The sequence below is a fragment of the Rhynchophorus ferrugineus genome, unplaced genomic scaffold (assembly GCF_030347505.1).
Source record: "Rhynchophorus ferrugineus isolate W39M unplaced genomic scaffold, kcgeb_rfMv2 rfM3, whole genome shotgun sequence".
In the NCBI taxonomy this organism is placed as follows: Eukaryota; Metazoa; Arthropoda; class Insecta; order Coleoptera; family Curculionidae; genus Rhynchophorus; species Rhynchophorus ferrugineus.
Window position 1 is genome coordinate 17,124,126 of NW_027472582.1, and position 26,119 is coordinate 17,150,244.

At 34.0% G+C, this 26,119-nt stretch overlaps 1 protein-coding gene across 1 annotated transcript in view; it reads right to left on the bottom strand.

The window, feature by feature from the left end:
- The window catches only part of Dnah3 (dynein heavy chain 3, axonemal), a 51,748-nt gene that overhangs the window by 9,972 nt on the left and 15,657 nt on the right, over positions 1-26,119 (bottom strand). Inside the window, exons 11-37 of the mRNA XM_076400590.1 lie at positions 25,854-26,116; positions 25,635-25,792; positions 25,359-25,578; positions 25,106-25,305; positions 24,176-24,353; positions 23,653-24,117; positions 21,116-21,434; positions 20,855-21,053; positions 16,518-16,686; positions 16,257-16,450; positions 16,075-16,203; positions 15,815-16,016; positions 14,866-15,096; positions 14,643-14,815; positions 13,230-13,368; positions 12,906-13,181; positions 12,520-12,852; positions 12,260-12,466; positions 11,988-12,200; positions 10,139-10,324; positions 9,856-10,082; positions 9,620-9,794; positions 8,265-8,501; positions 7,967-8,206; positions 3,704-4,291; positions 3,442-3,645; positions 3,212-3,390 (exon numbers count right to left, since the gene is read on the bottom strand). Coding sequence (XP_076256705.1) covers positions 3,212-3,390; positions 3,442-3,645; positions 3,704-4,291; positions 7,967-8,206; positions 8,265-8,501; positions 9,620-9,794; positions 9,856-10,082; positions 10,139-10,324; positions 11,988-12,200; positions 12,260-12,466; positions 12,520-12,852; positions 12,906-13,181; positions 13,230-13,368; positions 14,643-14,815; positions 14,866-15,096; positions 15,815-16,016; positions 16,075-16,203; positions 16,257-16,450; positions 16,518-16,686; positions 20,855-21,053; positions 21,116-21,434; positions 23,653-24,117; positions 24,176-24,353; positions 25,106-25,305; positions 25,359-25,578; positions 25,635-25,792; positions 25,854-26,116 — 6,304 coding nt within the window. The remainder of the gene's footprint in view (positions 1-3,211; positions 3,391-3,441; positions 3,646-3,703; positions 4,292-7,966; positions 8,207-8,264; positions 8,502-9,619; positions 9,795-9,855; positions 10,083-10,138; positions 10,325-11,987; positions 12,201-12,259; positions 12,467-12,519; positions 12,853-12,905; positions 13,182-13,229; positions 13,369-14,642; positions 14,816-14,865; positions 15,097-15,814; positions 16,017-16,074; positions 16,204-16,256; positions 16,451-16,517; positions 16,687-20,854; positions 21,054-21,115; positions 21,435-23,652; positions 24,118-24,175; positions 24,354-25,105; positions 25,306-25,358; positions 25,579-25,634; positions 25,793-25,853; positions 26,117-26,119) is intronic.

Here is a 26,119-nt window from a genome sequence, read left to right on the forward strand (position 1 = left end):
TTCTGGTGCTTAGTGATGATGGAGTTTATACCTTAGAAGTTTACCTCATATTCCATAATCATTCTTATATAATCAGTATAGATAACAAGAAGACTTAGCTTCTCCATTTTCGAAAAACATTTATGGACTAAATATTCAGATATAGCAGTGGTATGTGAAGTAAATTTTGGACGAAGGCAATGTTATTAATAACAAAGGAATTATCGAGTACTCTCTCTTTTGTTGAAGACATTGAATAACATTTTCTCATCAGAGTAATTGCGTTGTATTTATAAAATAGATGAATATCTAATTCTCAATAATATATTCTGGTGAATCCCCTCTTTTTGGAATATTTTAAGAATGACTGACAAGAAAAACTGTATCAGACAACTTGAGTATATTAAGTTTGAGTATTCTTGTTGAAAATAACAAAATAAAATAAAAAACCACCCACACACCAGTTTTGGCTTTAATAAAAAACATTGATCAACAGACATTTAACAATTGATCAAGTGCATGGTATAACAAATGTCAATGAAAATGCCTATGGAGTTAAAAAAGTATATTCAGTTATACTCTTAGATGTAGCTCAAGCCTTCGATAAGGTTTGGTACGACGGTCTCGTTCATAAATTGCAGAAAATGTTACCGAAACAACAATATGAACTACTAAATTATCTTACACCAAACCCAGAATGTTTAGAGTCAAACAAGACGAAGCATACTATACAAGAGTTAATAGAAGTTAAAGCAAAGGTAACATAAGGATATGTATTGAGCCCATTTCGTTACCTATTTTACATATGTGATATACCACAAATGGAAAATATCACGAGGGCTGTATTTGTGAATCTTACTTCGATTCATGCTGTCGAAGACAATAGCGAAGAAGCCACATGAAAATTAAAACAAGCAAGTAACAAAATAAATAACTGGACCGAAACCTAGAAAATAAAAATTATGAAAGTAAATCTGTGCATGTACAATTCACGTATAATCAAACCGCACAAGCACCGATAGCAATAAATAATACTACCATTCAATAACGCTAAGAATATCGGAATGACTATTGATGCAAAACTTCGCTGGAAGGAACATGTTAAAAAGAAAAGAATAAAACAGGAGTTGAAACACAGAAAAATGTGTTGGTTATTTGGAAGAAAATCATAATTATCAGTACATAATAAATTACTTATTCAAAAAGAAATATAGTTATAAAACATTTTTTCAGAACAAAGTTCTAAGAAGCATAGTAGATATTCCCGGATCTTATATGACTGATTACACCGAAACAAAGGAATCAAGAGAATCGCAAAGAGGTATAAGGAGAGACTCCATTCTTATGTTAATATAATATGGAAGTGTTGCATCTTTTGGATAACACCAGAACAGGGCACTTACTCAAAAGAATCAACACATTTTATCTTGTGTAGTATTAATACATAAACATTGTTAGACTGGATATAAACTTGATATATAGAGTAGATATAAACCATAGAGTAATATATAAGTGTTAACTTTTACATTTAATACATTTAATTTCAGAATTGTTTTGCGTGGTCGTCAGAACGTCATTTCATTAGTTCGTTTAAATTAACATAATAGGGCTTGTAAAGAAAACATTTATTAGGAAAGCATTTCATTGGTTGACGATTTCATACGCATCACGTGACCAACCTCAGACGTCACATTCTATTGACCAATTAAATTTGAAATAAAAAAACACATGTCATTTTTCAAAACAATTTATTAAAATAGAATTTTGTATAAATAGAAATATCATAAAATATCAAAAAGCTAGAATATAAAAAAATTAAATGTGAATATCAAAAATGCTGGAATTTAATTGAAAATACAACATATCTCCTGGCAATTGTCTGTGATGCTTTTTCCCTTTTTCATATTTCTTTAGTGCTATCAATTTAAATAAGAAGTATTAGAGTTTCTACCTTTTTGTTCTCTCATACTGAAAGCAAAGCAACACAGATGAAAGTCTGTGTCGGTTAATATTTTGCTTATTTGCTCAACACAAAAATGTATTGGGGCAAGTTATAATTATTTTTACAATGTTATTGTGAAAATTGTGGAACGGAAAATTAAAACGGTTAAATTGTATGATATACGCCAGAATGGGGAAAACATACCAAAAAATAATACTTCAAATAATAGCAACAAAAAATTAAAATGTATAATATATTAAAATTACTACTGTGTACTTATTATAGTAAAATCGATACTTGTTACTTACGATAAACTCATCTTGTTGGTCTACTAATTGTATTATTTAATTTTATATTAATGTATTTTTTGAACATACTTGTTGAAATGGTTATCTCGGTTAAGGGGCCTTAAGCCAAAATATTAATTATAAGTATCTTAACCAATATACATTTGTTTCGAGTAAGTAAACTCCTTCAAGATAATTAAGTTTTTAATTGATGGCACTTTACAAACAACTTTTTAAAAAGTAACAAAAAAATTTTATATAGTATAATCACATTTACCTTCAATGTAATTTTGTCATCGCCCAATTTGGATACATTTTAGTTTTTTAAAGTGTGGATAATATTTTCATGACTTCTTCTGTTGTATTCCTATAAAAAGCAATATATTCCTGTAAAATGCTCTATATAAATAATTGTATACATACCAGGTAAAAGCACTGCTGTGCTAAGTTACACATACACATCCTTAATCTAGCTAACTTGGGTTGTTACTTCCAAGGAAAACGATGTCTGGTTTTTTTATTTCCGCACATATACTGGATACACAACACTTTTGAGAATGATGATACATTATACTCAAATAACAGTTATTATAATTAAGGCAAAAAAAATACTCATCGTAATCAATGTCAGACATACAAGAATGGCGTCATAAACAAACCATAGGAACAAACAATCGGGTTATAGACATGAGCAAATCAAATGCCTTTATAGAGAAATTCAAATGAGCCAATCAAAAAAGTGGTCTCAGAGCCAGCATTAGTTGGACCACGCAAAAGATTTCCTCGGTTTCGCCTATTAAAATAAATTAATAAATTAGTAAAACCTCTATATACACTCTATGATATAAACATAGACTGAAACAAATTGTAGGCCAATCAATGTAATAAATAATGTTTAAAAAGCGTGAGTATTTGAGCTTGATATATTGAATATCAAGAAATCAAGAATTGATCTTAACCAAGTTCTAAGTAAATAATAAATAAATTATAAATGAATGTTAACCTGTCTCTTATTTTTTTCATTACTGGCGGAGGAATATTATCCTTATCGTAAGCTTTGAGATGCTCCAAAAATTTCATATCACCCAACAGCTTCACCGATGGACCCCAATAGTCCTCAACCATACGACCAGTGGTTAGGTCTGGTTTCCTTTCTGGTTTGACTTGTCTCATTACGCATATCTTTGGAGAAAACATTTTGAATACAACCAAACGATGTTTTATCGAACTTACCGCCTCCATGACCAACTTGACTCCAGATGGAGGGTTTTTCATTGATTTTACCAGGGTAATATCCTGTGGTTTTAAGGTGTTGAGTGCTTCGATCGCGGCCTCTAGTGCAGGAATAGCTTCGGATAGATCCGATTCACAGTCGTCTTTGATCGCCTGGGCTGCTGCGGCCGCTTCGTTAGCCAATGCCTCATCAGCAGCAACTACCTGAAATGATAGAGAATATGATTTCCTAGAATTGGGAAATAAAGTGATAATGTTTTACCTCCTTTTGCTTTTCGACAATCACTGTATCTTGTTCAATTTTGATCATCAGTTTTTCCGTTTTCGCTGATGCGACGATGAGTTTGGGCTGTAGATCGTGTAGTTCGTTCTGCATCAGACCAACCTGACTAGCTGCGAAGCCCAATTTTTCCAAACCGGTTTCGTATCGGTTGATTTGTAGCCTGATCTGGTCCACCTTCTTGGCATACAGATTGATGAAGGTCTGTATCAATTCTAGGTAAGAGGTTGGCGTCACGTAGGTCTTCCGTTTCTGTTCTCGGTAGAATTTCACCGAAGACGTCTGAACGGTTACGTGGAATTCCTTACACATTGAGACGCATTTGGCCGTCATTTCGCTCTCGATGTTCGTCTGAGAAAGGAACATATTCGCCACGCGTTCCAGGGCGTCGTCCGGCCAATTTTGGAACCAGTCGATGGTGCAGCAATTGATCAAAGATGGAAACATTCTGCATCGTACACGGAACGCATCTCCTATGGGACTGAAGCATAGCGCAACGTGAAGGTTGTGCTTTACTCGTTCGATGAAAAAGTTGTACAGAGCCAAAGGGGTTAGTTCGATTTTCTTTCCCTAAAAAATATATACAAAGATACAAAATTATGTTGATATTCAAAAAAAGGTTGAAATGTTCAAAAAGTCTTAATATTTAAATTTATTGGGGCAATACGTATTTTTTTGTAAACTACATTATATATTTCTGATATCATTCGTTTACATACTGGATAGTTGTTAATGTTTTGTTAACACAAGTTTACTAATTCTGGTCAATTTCTGGACTTGAGCAGATGAGAACTATTCTTATCGTTATTTAATGCCCTGAATTGATTGAACTTCTCAATCTGTACGTCGAGCTTGGTTTTACTTTTCGAGTAAGAGCACTGCAGCACTCTTATAATTAAACATAATTTGGACCGTGTTTTTGTGCTTCGGAACGTGTGAAAATGCAGAATCAACGTTGCAAAGTCTATTTGAAGTGTTTTTGTTACGTATGTGGATTATATATACTCGGTATATGTGGAAGAATAATGACACATGCACTCAAAGATGCATATTTGCACTACTTTGGTTTTGCTACCCAAATTGTTTTGTTATGGATAAAACAGAAAAATCATGTAGATGATTACTTCTTTTGCTTCATGAATGTCGTCGGTGTAAATGTATAAACAATTCCACGTATAGACAGTGATCCGTTGCCAGTTTGTCAAGGTACATGTGCAAAAAAATACCTTAAGAAGTTCGTCTTCATGACCGGCAAGATATTAAAGCCATTTCGATATGGAAGAAAAACATTTACTTTATTAGGGAATATTTGTCGGACTTGACATTCGAAAACTACTGGTTGACGAGAAGTTTAAAAAATGTTTAACCATTGATGAAGCAGCAGCATGGGTATTGTTTCAAAATTTTGTTCACAACTTTCTCGGTAACCAAAAATCACCCAATTACAAACACATCGACAATTTGTTCTAAAAAATTAGTGCAGGAGCTCGAATGTCTCTCAAAATAAATTTTCTGCATTTACAGTTCGATTTTTTCCGACGGAACTTCGGCGATACAAGCGACAACCAAGGAGAGCGGTTAGACCAAGATATAGGGAAAATCGAAAGACGATATGAGGGATTTTGTGATGAAGGGATGATTACTGTTGGACCCTAATGTGTGAAACAGATCTCAAGCAGTATAAAACACTTAGTTGAAGTTCTGTTCATTTCTAATTTATGCCTTTTAATTCGATAAGTAATCGTTATTGGTCAAAAATAGTAAAATAATTAATTTATTGAATATTTCGAAAACTGAAACCAATTTTTAAAAACGGGCTCCTGGTTTGTGTTCAGTCCCCCAATTACCTTATAAACAGCTTTTGGTTGTTCAGGTCCAAAACCTGGTAAGCTAGTGTAATTATTAAATATCCATCAATTTGACATTCATCGTAGGACTGTAAGATTAGAAATGTTAATTTATTTTAGATATATATCAGTTTTACCAAGCAGATTTTTGAATTGGGGATAATGATTTTTATAAAACTAATCAGATCTCATTTACACTACTTTCACGTATAATTTCAAATGTTAATTGGAAAAAAGATTAATAATTATAAATATCTGTCAAATCGTTATCAAATGAAATTCATGAGTTTGAGATGTGCATTGAAAGAAAATAAATTGTTATACAGAAACATCAGAACTAATGTTGCAATCTGATAAAACTGCTTTTCTTAATATCTATATATATATATATATATATATATATATATATATATATATATATATATATATATATATATATCACTACATAGTATAAAACAAAGTCGCCTTTTCTGTCCCTATATCCCTATGTGCGCTTAAATCTTTAAAACTACTCAACGGATTTTGATGCGGTTTTTTTCAATAGATAGAGTGATTCAAGAGGAAGGTTTATATGTATAATACATGCATAATATACTAAGGCAACATTGCTAATTTTAGAGGTTTCTAACGTGATGTCGTAAATTATCCTATTTTTTTAGGGTTATTTAGCAATTAGCAAAAACGCTGCCTAACCCTAAGAGTTAGATCAAATTAATGTACTACAGTATTGTACACCATAAAAAGGTCTACAAAAAAGTCCGCGATGGTATATGTTTATCTTTTAGGGATAACCCACATTAACCATTTTTATTGTTTACTTTTTACGTGAGAAAATGGCTTATTTACGAAGCTATTTTAAGCAATACGGCATTAATCCTTATCGAATTAAGTACCTTAAATACAGTGTGCAATTAATATAGATCAATATGGTTCCTTACAGCATGTAAATTAAACAAATATTTTCGGAGATATTACAAATTTAAAATTTGCGTTTAAAAATGTGTAATGTAATAAAAATTGTATGAATTTAGATATTCCAAAGATAGCAGGAAATCTTCATAGTGAGTATAGGGGAAGAGGAATTGTTTTACTCCAAATTTAATGCGTGCAGGCCAAGGGCAGTAATGAATGAACCAAAAATACTGGATCGATTTTAATCATGTTTTCATTGAGTGACATAGGCATATATATTTTATACCATTATATATTATATTATATTTTTATTATTACATTATATATTTACACCCGTGCGAAGCCGGGGCGGGTCGCTAGTATATATATATATATATATATATATATATATATATATATATATATATATATATATATATATATATATATATATATATATATGTTAGTATTTCAAGTATAGATAAACTTTGGATTTGTATACTCTAAAAGGAAGAAAATAAGTGAAAGCGGAAGTTAAATATAAGTAAATAATTTAGTATGATACATCAATTATATATACCATATGCGTTTTAAAGCGCTTCTAGAGATCATAGTGGTAGTAATAATTCAGCATAGAATTCCATGATTATGATAATATCCACAGAGGATGGACAAAATAATATGAACACTTGACAAGTACACACTATTTTTTATTAACAAGCTGATTTGCTTTTAAAACAGCAACAAATTTAAAACAATTCTTCGAGCAACAGATGGAATATTACATTCCGCCAGATGCTTCAATAATGTTAGCAATGGAAATCTACTGCTTAATATCTGCTCTAAAACTAAATTTGCTCATGATGGTTCAATTATATTGAGGTCTGGCGATGGTGCTGACCAGGAAAGATGTTTGATGATATTCTGATGCTCCTCAAACCAATACTAATCCTTTTTGGATGTGTGTACCGACGCATTACCACTTTGGAATATGACAGTCTTTGGCAACAACATACTAGTCTAGTAAGAATTTGAGCATTGAGGATGTATAGGATAGTACGAGATGTTCATTCGCTAGTAATCCAGCTAGTGTTATGAATGAAAGATCTAGCTGAATGCAATGATATTGCCACCAACTCATAACCGAACTTCCACTATGCTTGACTGTAGGAAAAAATAGTCCAGATAGTAGCTTCATTTGGGATTCTCCATACATAATCCCATGAATATTAGCTTTGGGTAGCTCGAAATCATATTACCCAAGTGATTACATGGTGTTAGCGTTATTTTGTCGGTCAATTGTATATATACCCAACAACCATCCGTAAGCATATTAAACGTCCCAAAGGAAAGCGTACTGTTTAAGCGTGTTGCCAATATGCAACAAGATGTACCCTCATTACACTATTTTTTATGTACCCTCATTACACTATTTTTTATGATTTTAAATAACAAAGTCGGAACAGAGTTAAACTAAGAAACATAAAAACACAATGATCAACAATACCGTTTCTCTAGAAGCCGTCTGCATTTTTTCTAAAATATCCGCCTTTTCGTCGGGAGCATACAAGTTTGGCACGTCAGCAGTATTCAAAACTGTACTTATGTCTTCAACAAACATCTCGTCCGTGACTTGAGTATCAGCAAATAGGAACACGATCGGTTTGCCTTCGCAGCCTGCGCGTAGTAACAAAACTTTTAGGTCATCCCTCCAATCAGGTATACCATAATTCCTTGACAATTCGATCTAAAATAATAAGCAATGTTGATGTCGTATTAATTTACGAAGATATAAAATGGAATACCTCGAAAACATTATACTCTGACATGGCGCTGGCCAATTTAACCGCGCTATGTCGTCCGGAACCACCGATTCCCACTAGCAAGACATTTCCGTTCGGTTGATTTAGCACTCTGGATACCCTCGAAACATGTTCAATGGCGAATTTGAACATAACTAGGTTCATGGGCGATTTAGATATCATGTTGTACTCGCTGAGATAGTACTCCATCTTTTCAATTAATAGATCAACATCGCTAATCTGTAATAAAATTGAATTTATTTAAAAGTAGTAAGAGAAATGCAGCAGAAATAATGACATTTGTATTGTATATCTTGATGAAGGTTTGTTTCAGAGAGTTCAGAGTAAATATAACCCTTAATATTCCATAACCACATCAACATTTGAATATTGTTTACTTAACTTTTTGTCATGTTAATGATTATGATGTTAAAAAACAAAAAGTCATGTTAAAGAGTTTTATTCAAATATTAACCCTTTAAGAATTTACTCTAAACAGGATTTTCTAAAATTTTAATTATTTTCGAATATCTGTTTTAGTGACGCGCCATAAAAAAACTACATTTTTTTCTCGATATTATAACTATATAATTATTGCCCTCAAATCCTCGTCTCCTAACTTTTTTGATAGTCTAGAACGCTCTTTGTCTTTAGTTATTAACCACTATTCGCAGCATCGAAAGCAGTATTCATATTTTGAAATCGATGGGGTCTACTTGCTGCAGCATTTGATGAAATTTAGCCTCATTTTCCTCAAAGTGAATTAACAAAGTGAATCTTTTTGAATAAATGCTTTGAAAATTGGTTTAAGCATATGCAAAAGTGTATCGATCATCGTGGCGAGTACTTTGAAAAGCAATAAAAATATATTAACAGCTTAACTTTTTGGTTTTTTTTCTATTCCCGAAATACAAATAGTGACTCTCGTACTAGCGGCCGTAAACATGTCAAAAAATCCTTCCACGGCCGCTATATCCACTACATCATGTTTTGAAAAATTAGTATCAATGTCAACATGAGTTTTCATTGATACACATTTTAAAATTTCCTAAAATTAAAGTGTTTTTGGTAATTTGTTTTAACGAATTTTGAATAATAAATGATTAAGCCAGTTTAGTAATAGCAATACTTAAGGTGACAGGGCATCTTTTAATTAGTAGGTCCTGTTCAAATAAACTATGGTTAGTAACGTTATTGGAGACATTAAAATGTAAATGCATATTTTAAAGTCTATAGTATTTTTTAAAACATTGAATTTACAACCAATCCTTGTATTTTTTGTATAAATTTGTGAATGAAAATAAAAATCTTAATATTAATTCTTATAGTAATCAACAGGTGTTATTAAACATTTTTACCTCATCGTAAATTTTTGGTTCTGCATCTGGCTCAATGTAGTTCCCGAAGAACAAATTTCGTATATGACTGGGACCCAATGTTTCATCTTCTGGCACCAAAGGTTCGCAAACTTTATCCATGGGCTGACGGAAATTCTGATAAACCGCCTTCTTCACCACCTCAAATAACATGAATCTGTAAAAATATCGTTCTAAGTTTAGAAATGCCCTATTTCACTACAGTTTTGATGGATTACCGATCAGGATCGTCAATGAGTCTGTCGTGAAATACTCTATAAGTTTCATGGATCCATAATCGGATGAACTTATCTTGTTCATCCATTTTTGCGGGTGGTGTAACTAGCAACCCGTTAATTACTCTTGAGAAGTCTCGTAGCGAGAAGGTATAATGTGACTTAGCCGGAGTCGGTAAGAATTTTAAGGTTGCTTCACGGAATACTTCAGTTGTAGCTCCAACAGAAAACTATTAATTTGTGTTACCTTAGTGATTATGCAACAGCACTGAATTGTATCCCATACCTTAGCCATTCTTTGCACAACTTCCACATATCCTTTATTGAAATGCCATTCAACTATTGTAGTGAATATTTTGTTTAAAGTTAGGTCATCGAAAGCATCCAGTCCAATAATCTGCATGTGTCTCAAAAACCTGTCGGTTATTTCGTTTCGTCCTCCACCAGGCACTCCCATAGCTCCCACAAACAACTATAAACGAAATACATATGATGGGATCTGACTTATCATTAATGTATATGAAATATCTTGAGTAACTTAATTTTGAGTCACTTCCAAACCATCATGTGTATTTTTTTCAGCTTATGCGTATTTTAGTAAAAATCGTGAACTAAGTTTCTGAAGGTCTAATTATTAATCGACATTATGATAGAAGTATATGAAGATAAAAAATTTCTTCAGCTACATTCTTAGAAGTAGCACAAGCTTTCAATAAAGTTTGCGACGACGGCCTTGTTAATAAACTACAGAAAATCTTACCAAAGGAACACACTGAACTATTAAAATGTTACATTATAACCAAAATGTTAAGAGTCAAATAATAGGAAGTGTACTTTACAATAAAAGATGCTAAAGCAGATGTGCCAGGAATTGTATTGGGGCATCTTCTTTGCCTAGTTTATATATGTGATATACCACAAATGAAAAATATAACGATAGCTACGTTTGCATCAGAGATAATAGTGAAGAAGCAAGCCGAAAATTATAACAGGTTAGTGATAATATAAATAATTGACCCCAAACCTGGAAAATAAAAATTAACCAAAGTAAATATGTTCATGTGCAGTTGCCTTAATAATAGTAATAATTAGGCTGGAATAGCACCAATAACTATAAATAATACTATCATTTCATGTAGCAAGAAAGCTAAGTATCTCGGAATGAGTATTGATGCAAAACTTGCCTGAAAGGAACATACTAAAAAGACAAGGAGAGACAAGGAGATAAAATCTAGGAAAATGTATGTATTCAATCCCAGTCGATTCAAAAATTCCAATTATAAGTACATAATAAATTACTATTATACAAATAAGTTGGGCTAAGAAATATAGCAAGTACACCGAGATACTGTCGGATTGATCACATACATCGTGACGTTCAGATAGAGTTTCTCTTAAGAGATAAATAGAATCGCAATGAGACACAAGGCGAGAGTACATTATGATGTTAATATCAAAATATTGCAACTCTTCAAGAACTCCAGAACAGAACAACTGCAAAGAATCAAATCATTTTATTTTGTGTAGTGTAGTTTAATGAGGTATATTTAATATATTATACAGCAGTGTTAAAATATAGACATTATTAGACTAGAGATTGAGTAGAAGCGATGATTCTGGACAGCTAAAAAATTGAAGACTAATATTTGAAGGTATTACTCAATGACGATTCGTGTAAAACGCAATAAGAATATGCAGAATTGTTGGTAGAAACACAAGAAACCATTTACAATTGTCTTAACATCATGGGAATGTTTCAAAATTTTGGACATTTGGTCATTAGTGAAATGCTGCTTCAACTTCAAAATCAAAAAGATTTTTTCCTTCGTACTTCGTACCTTCTTGAAAATATAGGCCTATACAGTGGTTTCAAAAAATGTTAAGCCTTATTGTGAAAAATCGTTAAAGTCCACACAATCATTCACAGCAGCACTTTACTTCCTACGAAGATACCAAAAAATTATTCGATTCGTGGATACCCTTAAAAATACATGGTTCGTTCGAGATAGAACCCGTACATTGCCTAAAGATGGGAAAAAGTGGCGGCTATCGATAAAACCTAATATATAGGCCCTGTTTACACAAACATCTACTGAATGAACCACCATTATGAATACATAGTCACAAAAACTTACCACATCTACTAATTGAAGCATCGATGTGTCTTTTTCGAACCAGTGTCCGTGATCCAACCACTGTCTTAGAAGCTCCACCGGAGGCTGAGCTCCCCATACTTCCTTCTGAGGCATGCCTACATCATCTACAAAAAGGATACACTTCTTCCCCATCGAAGGTCCGAACACACCTCGTCGCCGTTTATCTAACTTCGACATCACCATTTCTTGAGTCTAAACATGTCGTTAAATATATCAATTGAAAAAGCACCAACTGTTTATTAAGTACACACCATAGCTGACGTCGTCCTGGCGCTGAAATTGATCACATTAGGAAGGACTTTCTCTTTCGGTAAACCCAGCAAATGATCAAGAGTGACTGCCGTTTTGCCTGTACCGGTTGGTCCCACGAAAAGTATGGGAATATTATTATTAATACACATTTTGAGGAAATATCTTTGACAACATGACGCGTTAGTTTGTATAATCAGTTCAGAGGGCTATAACAACAATGATGAAGCATTAGACCTTAATATATTACTACATTTATTACCTTAGCATTTGCTGGTATTTGTTGAGTTTTATCCACCGTATCTCCCCACGATATCCAAGTTCCGTTGTTCTTTTTATCGTATAGGTAATCAAATAGGTCAAATCGGTCGGGGAATATTTGGTTCTTCGCCAGTTTGAACGATTTGGGCTTGGGGTTATTTTTGTTTTCGCCCAGCAAGAGTTTTCGGAAGAAGACGTCGAATACCTTACGGCTTTCTTGTGTTAGGGTCGACCCCAAGCCCCATGCCAAACTGAACAGAAACACGCATTGGAGCCAAACTGTGCTCACCTGATTTTCTTCTATCAATAAGCAATGGAATATGCGGGTAAATGACTGAAATTTTTTAAAATGTTCATGAAATGAAACAAATGAAGCCTGTAACATACATAAAATAAATGTATGTCAGATGTTTCGACGAATTTCTTGCAACTGGTATTGATAAATTCCAAACACGGAGGTACCAGCCACTCGATGCATTCCACTAAAATTTCAATTTGCTCCACCAAGAGGAGCTTCTCCAAGCGTGCCATATAGGAATCCATGAAGGGTTTCCAACCCAGCAACGCGGGCTCCATATAAATCATCCCACACCTTGAAACGGTCGCAGGGGATGCCTGTTCTAAATCGGCGGGTTCGAAGATGAGATTCATTTGCGGTGACATCTAAAAACATGTCTTGGTACACCTTAATTACCAAACCCAAATATATACCTGTATTATCTCTCCCGACATCAAGCATAACTTTTTATTGTCGTCAAGAACGGTGTTCATGTTTTCTATCCAGACAGCGTCAACTGGTCCATCAAATAAAATCCATTTTCTATCTGGAGTGTAACTATTAGCAAATTCTCTAAAATGTTTTAATATAAACATTAAATTACTATGACTATAAGAATATCGAGACAAAAGACAATGTAAATGAGCATTGTCTGGTTAGATCAACAAATAGTATACATATATATGCTTCCCATTTAAGGGTTTAAGAATATGTTTTCACAGGTCTTGCAACATGTAGGTAAATATGGATATGCTGTAAAATCCTTTAAGTTGGTTTAGCCATACAAAACGATTCTTGATTGTAACATGTCCGCTTGTCTACACGTCTACTCGCATCATCTTAGAGAAGCAAAAGCTCCTATAGCTTGGCTAATTCTGCTTATTAGTTCAGCGGTAGATCGCTTTCAATTTGAACTAGAATCGCCGGGCCCTCGTGCCCAATAACGGCTGCCCGATCAGCGGGTGCCATATCCCCAAATTTAATGCAGTAGCAGTAGTGATCCACAGGGGTCAACTGTGAGTCGGTTTCGGTTTAGTGTATTGGTAAGCCCAGAAGCAGTCCTACATAACCCGGTCCAACTTGTCACTCCAGGGCAAGTCTCCGCGACCAAGTATGCGTCATGCATTCCAGCGCCTGGTTTTTAGGCCAGAACAAAAAAAAGCTTTCTATTTGATCCCCTACATTTGCCCTGACTGATAACTTTGCTAAGAATGATAGAAACCTCAACATTTGTAATAGTGAATATAGCAAACATCATCAGCAAACATCATGTCGGTCAAGGAGTTTGTAGGAACCATCGTAAGTTAATCGCATAAAGAAGTGTATAACGATCACTGTTACGAACATTCAACGGTTCAGCAAGTCCAATTTGCATTTGACAAAAAGGGAGACAAAACCTATACATATTACATTCACTTTTTTGTAAAAAAATTTCACTGCGAGTTTTCCACTTGATGACTTAGCTAAAAGATAACACTTTATAACTTTCAGCAACACTTTTCTTTAAGCGGTGAAAGTAAAAATTCCATAAATATTTTCTTCAGCTGGAATTCGGTAACTTTAGAGATTCGAAAAATATGTTATTTCAATTTTGACAAAACGGCACCTAATATGAAGTAAAACTTAACATCAGAGATCTGACATTAAGATAACTACTCATGATAAATAGAATCAACGATATATAGGTGATACAAAAATCTAATATTAAGTCATTCCAGATGTGATGATGCCCTAATACATTATATTTTGTTTGTATCAAGGCTGATCAAACAAACCGTTACTTTATATAAAAAAAAGCTTAAATAAAAAGTATATTTCTTCGCCTATACATATCAAAACTTATTTACCTGAAAGTAGTCGCTAAAACTCCATCAGACCATTCATGGGAAGCTGGATCAAACTGCCCATAAAGCTGTCCCATTGAAATAGCTTTAGGATTAATTATCCTATAAATTACCGAGTGTTCAATTAATTTGGCATCTTCCCTACCCGAAAGACGACCCAACGCTTCAGCTAAAGACTAAAAATTTATATTAAAAAATCATTAAATTTAAATTATGTTTAAGCTACCTGATAGGCGCACGTTTTTCCACCCATGGGTCTACCAACAACCATCAGGCCGTGTCTTACTAAAATCATTTCATAAATTTGCATACATTTTTCTACAAACCAGGGGGTCGGTTGTAAGTTTTTATATTTGATGTGGTCGAGCAAGCACTCGATTAGCTCCGATCTTTCGAACGTCGGTACTTTAACGTTTGGAAACAAGTCTTGATAGATACCAATAAAGAGTGGCACATCCTGAAAGATTAAGTAACAATTACGTTTATATTCAACATGAATAAAAAAATTAATTGTTGTGCGTTAGACGTGCTAAAATTTGAGAAGGGCTGAACCGATTTGGCCAATTTTCATTTTAAAATATTTGTGAAAGTTCAGAGAATGTTTATGTGGTGAGAACCTCATTAGTTTCTGGGATAGGACATGATTCTATCACTTCTTGGTCAACAAAAAAACATATTGTTTCCAAATTACGCGTTTAAAGCAACGCATATTGTAACAGCAAATGGCATGCCTATTTTCAAGGTATTATACTATAAAAGTATTTTAGTAACGTTCAAATTTGTATAAGAACTAAGTTTAAAACATCTCAAACTATTTCAGATACAAGGACAAATATATCACTTACTAGGAATGTCGTCACCACTACTAGATGCAGATCATCAATTTTTACAAGCAATCCAGATGAAGAAAATTGATAAGCGCTGTGCTCAAAATTCAAAAGTGAAGCACATTATTGTCCAAGAACTACACACGTTTTTTCACCAGAACAAGTATTTAATGAAAATTTTCAAAATAGTATTTGATTAAATAGTATTTAGCCATTTTATGGGTCATAGTATCATGAGATTTGGCAAAACACCTGATGGTTATTATTATTGTCGGAAAAAAATTGCAGGATACATGTAGGTGATCGGGTCATGTAGTACAAAATAAAATAATGTAGTTTTGATTTTACCTGAGCCAAAAATTTCGGCAAATTAACATCAATGATGGCACGAAGAACTAGCTGCGCTTCCTCTGTTTTCGGATAGGCTCGTCTCAGGGCACCAGCTGCCAGTAGTACTGACTTGACCGCTCTCATTCCATAATCATAATGATTTTGGGATGACAGCTGTTCGGAGCAAAGCTTGTATGTATGGACAATTTTCTCAGCCAAGCTTATTTTAAAAAATCCAGTTAGTTAATTGTATAAATAGTTTAGCTAGATGTCATCACCTCTGAGCTTGCACAAAACCATACGAGTACAAGGAAATGGCTCCTATCATTGCGTAATCGGGTACCATCATAGCGACGGTTCTGAACAAAACTTTCAAATTATCCGGAAGCTCCTGTCGACCAGCATATCTAATAAAGTACCAATTTTCAACTTTCTGGAATATTTCTCAACAAAATCTTACCCGGGATTCATCGTAATAAACACTGTGCAAGTCGGATCTAAAGTAATTTCGGTACCTTCGAACACAAATTTTGTCAGCTTTGCTGCTACTGCCATTTGTATGCTCAGAATTTGCTGGGCTACTACTGAAAGAACCTCCAGTTCGATTCGGTTAAATTCGTCGAAACAGGCCCAAGCACCAGCTTGCGCTAAACCCTTTAAAGATATTAGTCGGATTTGAATTAATACTGAAGCAAAAACGATTAGCAAGCGATTTAATAACCTTGAAAAATTTCCCCAAAGCTTTGTAATCCAATCCGTCGGAACAATTGAAGACGACGCATTTCTTTGCGACGGCTTTTGCTAAATCTTTACATGTTTCCGTCTTGCCTGTTCCTGCAGGTCCTTCTGGCGCACCACCCAGGTTTAGTTTTAAAGCACCCATTAATGTTCTTAATTAATGTAAAAAAAAACAGTTTTAGTGAATTAGCATGTCAGTTATCATTCTGTTAAATTTTTTTCTCGCAGAGTCATTAGGTAGGACCTTCAACTATTTAGCGATTTTATTTTATGCCCTCTATTGAATTAAGGTCTATAGTCATAGAGTAATAGAGATGCAACTCAATAGGGGACTCTGGGGCAAAGTTTTGCTTTGCCCAAGATCCAGAGGGCGCATAATTGGCTACTCAAGTAATTTGATTGGTAAGAAGAAAAAGGTAAGAAAAATAATTTACCATGAAGATATTTGATTGGCTCATTAGTAATGCTTCGCACGTAACAGCCTTGACGTCATGTTTAATTGGCCAATGAAATTTAAAGAAAAAACAATTTTTTTTTCTGAAATAAATATATTAAATAAAATATATATATATATATATATAATCATAAACACGAACTTTGGTACATTGCAAATCAAAATTATCTCTTTCATCTTTTTCCTTTTTCATATTTGTTTAGTGCCATCAATTTAATAGGATCTACCAGACGTGGCAAAATCGCTGAATAAAATAAAAGGGATAGCTCAACGACCTACGTATTTTCATTTCCTCCCCGGTTATTATAGAATATAAATATTTAGAGTTACACAGAGTTCCTCTTCACAATTACCTAAAGGCCAATGAGATGGAAAAACTTAACTTATGTTCAGCGCTTCAAAGCTTCAAATGATTTCTAAAACATACTAGCCAAGGATGTATATTCCTGAATCCATGAGCTAGATTCGAAACAAACTATCTTGGTTAAGTAGCCTTAAGCAAATATATTTATTTGAATAATTACACTTAATTTTCTTTAATGAAATGAACCCCTCAAGGTAGTGACACTTTAACAAATTTGTTTTTACTTGGGTAATAAATTTTACACCAAAATTACTCGTGTATAGAATATCGGTCAATTCCCTTTTAATAGATTTGCTTTCAGAAGCCATTATTTTATATGAGCTGCAACTATTGATCCAAGAAGAAAAATATATAGCCATTTGCATAGCGTTTTTCGTGGGGGTATTAACTTCTAAAAAAAAATTTGATATTTATATAATATAAAGAATAAACCCCAACTTACAACAACAAAACATACTCTAACGATCATAATTTTTCTTTGATACTTAATCCAATCAGTTTAGGATTCACTTTAAACATTATCAACCATTTTTTAATGAGAGCCAAATACTTCTTCGAACGAAAAGATTCTGCATTTCTTTACTATCTATACATCCGGGTAAACAACACTTCCTAATTCACTTTACTTTTTGTACTACCGATTTATATATACTAGTGAACTAATAATTTAATCTCTAAACGCACTATTCCATATGTAAGCCATACTGAAGATGGCGCTCAAAATAAATAAACAACAAACGTACCATAGAAACGAAGTGAGCCAATCAGATCCCCTCTGGGCTTAGCGATTAAAGCAAGTAATAAGTTAAAAGTAGGGACATCTAGATGTTGGACGTCGTGAAACATTTCCCCAAAATTTCCTATGAAGTTAAATATCTATTTCTCCATGTCTATAGTTAATAAAAAAATAGATGACAATATTTCAAATGACACTAAGCGACATATGGCGAGATAATGTCTCTGACACGCATTTTAAAATGATAAATTATATATACTTTTAAAAATAAAAAGTTAATTAGCCTCACTAATCCGACACTCGGTGTATACTTGACACGCTCAGTTCAATCACTTAGCCGTCCATTAAGCTTTTCTAACTACAAACAACCATCACGCCTTTAACTAGCATGGAAAGCTTGAAACTGTCCATTTGGACTTAATCAAAACTTTGACAAGGTTTGAAATGACGATTCAATTGCAAAATGCGTCCAATGCCTACTCGAAAACCAACGGTCCCTATGAAGATCGAGAAAACTGTCTCCAGTCGTAAACTCATCAACGCTGGTGTTCCTCAAGTTTCTTCTCTGGACCCCTCTTTAATTAATCTGTTCTTAACGGATCTTCCTTCTTCCAAACATGGATTTCTTCACCGCCTCCAAATTTGGGGACATCATTCAAGAAGGATTCAAGAAGCAGCTCGATCACGCGGTGAAATGGTTTAAATTCCAGAGATTTCAAATCAATCCTCAGAAAATCCGGGCCATCATTTTCCATAAGTAGCTTTTCGCACTACACGTTTCGCAATTCAAGATCGACATTGTAACCATTTCATGGCTAGATAACGTCATGTACCAGATCTACCCGACGGCTCTGTTGGTCCCAGTTGGTCAAATCGAGCGGCTCGAGGATAGAAAATCTGCTATCTTCTCCGCTCTGCAAAAATAACAGTCTCCCAATCTTCATTACATGCTTATTGTACAAGATTTTAATATATTCAGTTTTCTTCTACGAATCTAAAGTATACTTTAAGTTTGTGACGCCTAACCAGATAGAATACCTACAAGTTTTCCAAAATAAGATTGCCTGGAGAATTAGTAAATATCCATGCTTTGTCAGAAATTATCACATTCATAGAAAAATTAACACTCCAAAACTCACTTTCCATAAACAACTCAGCTCCATATCATCACAGAAGGTCACTTCAAAACTTCCTCTCTCTCTAGATTGTAACGACGTATTTCCGTTGTTGCAGTTCTTACTTTTGCTACACACAACACTACCCTGTTGTGTGTCAAGAAATCACACGATTCCATTAAGTCCATTAAGCTTTTCTAACTACAAACAACCATCACGCCTTTAACTAACATGGAAAGCTTGAAACTGTCCACTTGGACTTAATTCCTCCAAGTCCTCGTATCCCATAACGGCTGCCCGGTTGGCAATCATCTCCAAAATTAAGTTATAGTAATAATGATCTCAGTAATCAGCTATGAGGTCGTTTAGAGTCTTGATAAACTCAGAGTGAGCCTCAAATAACCTAGTCAAATTAATGACCCCAGGACGAGTCTTCCTGGTCGGATATGCGTTAGGAATTCCATCGCCTGGTATCAGTCCAGAACAAAAAACTCACTTCAATAGTTCAGTAAACTACTCCAGACTATCCAACTAGGAACAGGAATATGTCAGAAAGGTTACCAAGAGATCGAGTGATTGAGCGAGATTGAAAACACGTTCTTAACGGCATACCTTCGTTATAAAATATAGATATAAATAATATATATAAGGATATAAATAAAATAAATAAATAAATATAAATATAAATAGATATAAATTCTTGATTTGCAGAAATTGAAAAAACTGAACAAATAATGACAAATGAAGAAAGAAGAAGTCTGTAGAAGTCTTGTAGAAACCTTATGTACACTTTTTAAAGAATAAAACCTTTTTTACATGAGTTAATCTATCTGCCAAGATTTATATTAATGCGTCGAATATTCCAGATTTGAAAGTTAACGAGCATACCTCAATTAAGAATTATTTTAAAAAATAAAAAATTAAATGAGCTATAAATTAAATAAGATAAATCATAAAGAAATGTGTAGAACATGCATAAATACATATTCCCTTGTTAAATCAATATGTACATTATGAAATTTTATTTTCTAGACATTTCAGTAATCCAATCACCTATTTTTATTTTTGCCGAATTAATGAAACTACTGTATCATTCTTTACACTTCTATTTTTGTCATATTAAACGCTTATTGGAAAGGAAATCTTTGCAATATTTTATTTCGTTTGGCTAAATTTAATACCAGAGACCAGTTATATGAAATCCAATTAATTTAATTAATGTTTGTGGTGTTAAAATTATTTACCAATATTAGAAATAAAAACAATAAATTTCAAGAACTATTTTGTTTTAAAATACCAATTATAAAATAATTTGATTTAATAGACGCAAAATCTTAAAAGCAACATTAAACATTAAACAGTAATGAAGAAGACAACAGTTTCATATCATGTTACTGCAATGATGTAATTGTATGATTCATATGATAAAAATAGCTAAATATGATTAATGTTTTGTCTCTAATTTCAATAATTATTTTAAATGGAAATCTTCTCTGTTTTTAAATCATTTTAGTTTTATAGCGATCTCTAATAAAATTAATAATAATTATTATTATTATTATATTAATATTAATTATAATTAATTTATTTATTGAGTAGTAAATCACTCTATATTTTAGGGAATCATTTAATTGATGTAATTTAAAAATACCTGTAACAACGGTCGGTAAGGGGAGTTGCCACAAGTCTTCCCGTATTTCCTAGATATTCGAACCCGTAAGCAACATCTGTGGTGATCATTGACACGGTTACGACATCTGTTCGCCAATAGTAGCGCAACTGAGATATCCAGTTAAAATCTGCCACCGATGTAACATTTAATTCTTTCAGCTTTGTAACAATATCCCGACCTAAATATCATAAACATATAAAGCTGGTTTTGTTTCTTGAACGGACGGTAACGATTACTTACAATGGACGTCAATAACGATTAAGGCTTCCACCGTGACCTGATTATTTGGTTTTAAAGTTCCTTGTACCATTTTCACGCACTGCTCGATCTGTTCAGAGCATAGTTCCTCTTGTTCTGCTAAGTTTCCACTAAATATTGCACCAGTTACTTCGCTGGTCCACTCGATACAGTCGACACATTGTACTATTTGACCTGGCCAAGTTAAGATCCACGTGGGTCTTTCCACTGATGGATAGTTATCTATAGCTTTCTTCGTGATATCCTTCAGAGATTGAATCATAACAGACTCAACCTGAATTAGCCATTTCTCAACCATACCCTGTAATAATATTGAAGAATATAAGTTATGAGATGTAAAATGTGGATTTAATATACACAAAATGTTTGTTTTACTTCAAAAAAAAAAACAAAATACTGAACAGCGAGACAAAACGACATTGAGGATTTAAATCTATTCGAACATTACTAAATTGCCTATGCCTAGACATCTCACTTATCATCACCCTTCAGTCTTATGAATAGAACACAAAACCTTCTAAGAAACGACCAAAAATATGTAAGCTTATAATTGTAAAATTATTTTTGAGTATATATAAATGACACTGCTTCTAGCCAAGTGTCCATAGCATCCCTGTATAGAATGGTTTCTCAAGTTTTGGTGACTCCAGATTCCAATAATGTACAGCTGAGAAACCCAAGTACTGCAATTCTCTTTTGGTGGCCGTTCACCCTGAATTGCAAGCTTCTATCAGAATTCCAGTAGGTGGTGGCTTTACATCCTGAACTGTGATGCTTGTGATGGGAATCTACGGACTAGGGGTGTTTTAAAAGCTTGAATGTTTCCTAATTGGAATAGTTTATGGCCAGGGGTCTTTGAACACACACAGCTTCAGCTGCGACACCTTTGTACAAACTCCACTTAACTACACCAAGAAACGCTGGACGAGTAACTGCGAAACGATTGCCAATCCAACCATTTGCCATGCCAAATGTAAATGTCTTTTCTTAATAATTAATTTGATTCCAGTTAAATGAATGAATTCAAAAGAGCCTTTTTATCTCCCCAGAACACTACCGACTGCTCCAGTTACGTAATGTGAAAGGATGTTAAAAGCTTCTAATTTATTTTAAAATAATGTTGTTTTAATGAAAAAAGAAGAAACTTATTGAACGGCGACATAAAACGACACCGAAGATCTAAATATTTTCGAACATATACAATATCTAGAGGTCTTGCTTAACGCATGGGTTGAAAAGTTCCGGTCCTAACACATAAATAGTGCTGGTTTTATTGCATTCACCAGTTAGTTAGTCAGTTAGTACTAACTTTCAAACGAAAGCTCTTAAAATTTCGTGATATTCTACTGGTACGTTTGTAAATTATTGTGCCAAGAATGACACTACTTTTGTTATTTTTAACAATGGATCAAAAATAGTTCTGTGTTTTAATTTTGCACTGCTTTTTGATGGGAAAAAATACCGTTCAAGCGAAGCAATGGCTTGAAAACTGCTATAAGTACTCGACTCCTTCATAAACAATAATAAAACGTTGGTTTGCTGACTTCAAACGTGGTCATAGAGACACCGATAATGCAGAAAGCAGTGGACGTCCAAAGGACGTCCGTGGTAACAGCAGATCAAAAAAAATCCACAAAATTAATAAAGTGAAGTTGCATGAGTTAGCTAATATCGTAAATATGTCAAAAGAACGTGTTGCTTTTATATTGCATTAGCGTTTGACTATGAGAAAGCTCTGTTTAAAGTGCCTCTTTTGCTCACTGTTGGCCAAAACCAAAAACTTGTTGATGATTCTGAGTAGGGCTTGGCTATGTTTAGACATAACAAACTGGATTTTGCGTCGATATGTGATAATGGACCCATAATCTCACTCCGGAATCAAAATGCGTTCTGGCGATGTAATATTTATCGAGTATCTTGAGAAGAGAAATTCCATAAACAATGAATATTATATAGCGTAAATGGAGCATTTCAAGGCCAAAATTGCAAAGAAACGACCGTATACGGCAAAAAAAATTGTTTTATCATGACAGCGCACGTTTGACAAGTCAATCAAAACAATGGCAAAGCTACATGAATTGAACTTCGAATTGCTCCCACATCCACCGTATTAACCGGATTTACCTCCCGGTGACTACTGGCTGTTTGCAGATCTCAAAAAAAAACGCTCACCGGTAAGAAATTTTGCTCGAATGAAGAGGTTATCGCTGAAACTGATGCCTATTTTGAGGCAAAAGGCAAATCGTATATTATAAAAATGGTATTGATATGTTAAAGCCAATTTTTTCTTTGCTACGCCCGGGACTTTTCAGCCCATGTATTATGACTACCATTCAGTCTTAATATAAGCATCCTGCTTCATCTTCGAATACGCAGTTTTGGTAGTCAGACCCGTAATGGCCGCATCATATAACATATATTATATTCAGTGAATTATTGAAGAATTGAGAATAATTACGATAGTTCTCGTAATTATTTAATTAAGAATTTGATTGTGAATATTTAGAAAAAGCGATTACCTTGGCATCTGCTGGAACTATTTTACTGCTTAAAGTCACCTTTTCCTTTTCAGCACTGACCATACCAATGACCTCCTCATCTTTGGTGAAATCCAGAGCGTATATTCCCTCGAAACACTTTTTCAGATGAGGCTGCACGCGTAACGGGTCCTTGGTTTCCGATAAGATTTCCAATAGTTCATCGTTCGAAAGGAAGAAGAATCTCGGGAAGAACAGTCTCTTCTTCTCCAGATAATCGTTGAGTCCCTTTTGAATCTCATCCAGCAATTTGTTGTTTTCTCTTAATAGCGTCAACATATTTTTGTACTCAGTTGCAACTAAAACGTGTGTGTCTTTGATAGTATGCGCTTGTATCGATCTCCAAACTCTGTCGACTGTCTTGAAATGTCTGGCTTCGGTGGGCATTTGGCGCATGATGTCTTCGGAACTGAATATGGGTTCCAGGTACATCCACGTCGCTTGACACTAAAGTAAATTGTTCAAAATATCTTTGGGTAAGAAAATAAAAGTATTGCTGATATACCATCAACCACTGTTCCAATATATCCTGCATTGAAATCAGCTTCTCTTCCCACGCCTGCATTTCGGCTTCGAATGCTTTAACGTAGGGAGATCCGCGCATTGTTTGGGCTTTGAGGATGTGATCGTCCATCATGACTTGTATATCATCCACCGCAGAAAGAATATGAACACCGGTCTCTCTATTATAAAATAAATGATATCGTTAATCAGTATAAACATAATTTAATTATGTATTCAAACGTATTGTATGTGAAGAAACAATTGAACGTATGACGATTTATTTAAATTAATGAAAAAAAATCCAGCAATCACTGTATATGAAATAAATTCTCGGTGTTTTCCAATAGAGACCTTTCCAATTGTATTTATTAGAAGATCTGCAGCTGAAGCACATACAATTATTATTACAACTAATTATTTTTATGTGAAAAAGTTTGATATTAATGATGCTTGTTATAAAATCATTAGGTGTCCGAAGTAACTAGGAACCAGATAATTTCGAGAGAATTATAGGCATTAGGAAAGACGTGTTAACGACAACTTCAATGGCGAAAAATTTTTAAAAATCATATCGTGATTAGTGAACAGCCAATTCACTACACAACTATATCTAAAAACTTGTGGAAACTCTGACTCTGAAATTCTGGAAAAATACATGAATACTCTTAAAAAATCCAAGACAAATCCTACTCTACCCTTCGTATTCACCAGGCATTGCCCCTTCTATTAGTATAGTCCAAAAAAGGAAATAACAGAAAGGGAAATATACTCTAGCAACCTTTAAATATTCGAAAATTCTGTAGGGATTTAAAATTTTGTTAGTTGTTTTGGCGTTTGGTATACATTTTTAAATTAATTGCATAAATAAGGAGTACCGAAGAATTAATACTCTGGCAGAAAGTCATCGTACTATATGGACCAATAAATTTACCTGTAAGGAACACATTCGAACATTATATCGACCCATTCTTCTTTCATTTTCGCCAGATTTTTCTCCAATGTATACTCCTTGGTAGCTGCAGCGCCCACTTCCTCTAATTGTTGAGAATACTTCGGCAGACCGGCTTCGATCATATCATTCAAGGTAGAGTCTGGGGTTATTACTAATTCAATTCCAACAATTTCGCTTATCTAGATAAATTGCATTGTTATATCATAATTAATGTTATAACATGAAGTGGTACCTTATCCCAATGTCTCTGTTGAAGACCTTTGTTACAAACTGTTTGCAATACTGGCAAGAACTGTCTGAACTTCTCCACTTTAGCTCGAACCATTTCAGCTATTCTCTTGGCACCGGGATTATCTCCGAGCGTCTTGGCGAGTTTATACAGTGTCCTCCACATATTGTCGACATATTCGGTTATTTCATCAGCATCCAAATCAGCAAACGGTCCATAATACCTATAAAAATATAGCGTAAAATGTATGAGTTAATATAATCGATCACTAAAAATCACCAAGTATCATAATTTTCATGGAATTCCAACACGGAGTGCCAGAGCTTATCGTAAGGGTCCACAACAGTCAACATCTTCGCCAGATTCATGAATGGAGATGGATCTATATCGAGTAATTGTTCTTCCTCATTGATCTGTTCAGCTTCCACTTTATCTTCCTTTAAAAAGAAACATTTGTTAAATATTTTAATTATTTTAGAAATTTTATATAAAACTTACCTGTAGTCTAGCTACAATTGTTTCTATTTGGGAAACGTTTTCTTCCATCTCTTCCATGGTCAACAAGGGAGGGTCCTTCTTTTTGAAATTATTCAGCATTTTTTCATGACGCTTCAACTTGGAATCGAAAGCTGTCCTCTTGTTCTTCAATGCCGTTTCAGCCTGGTCGCGTTTCATGTTCAGTCTTTGATTGGCGAGATCTATCACCGCTTCCATGTCCTTAGGCCATAAAAATACTCGACAATTTAGATTAATGTCTTCAGCTG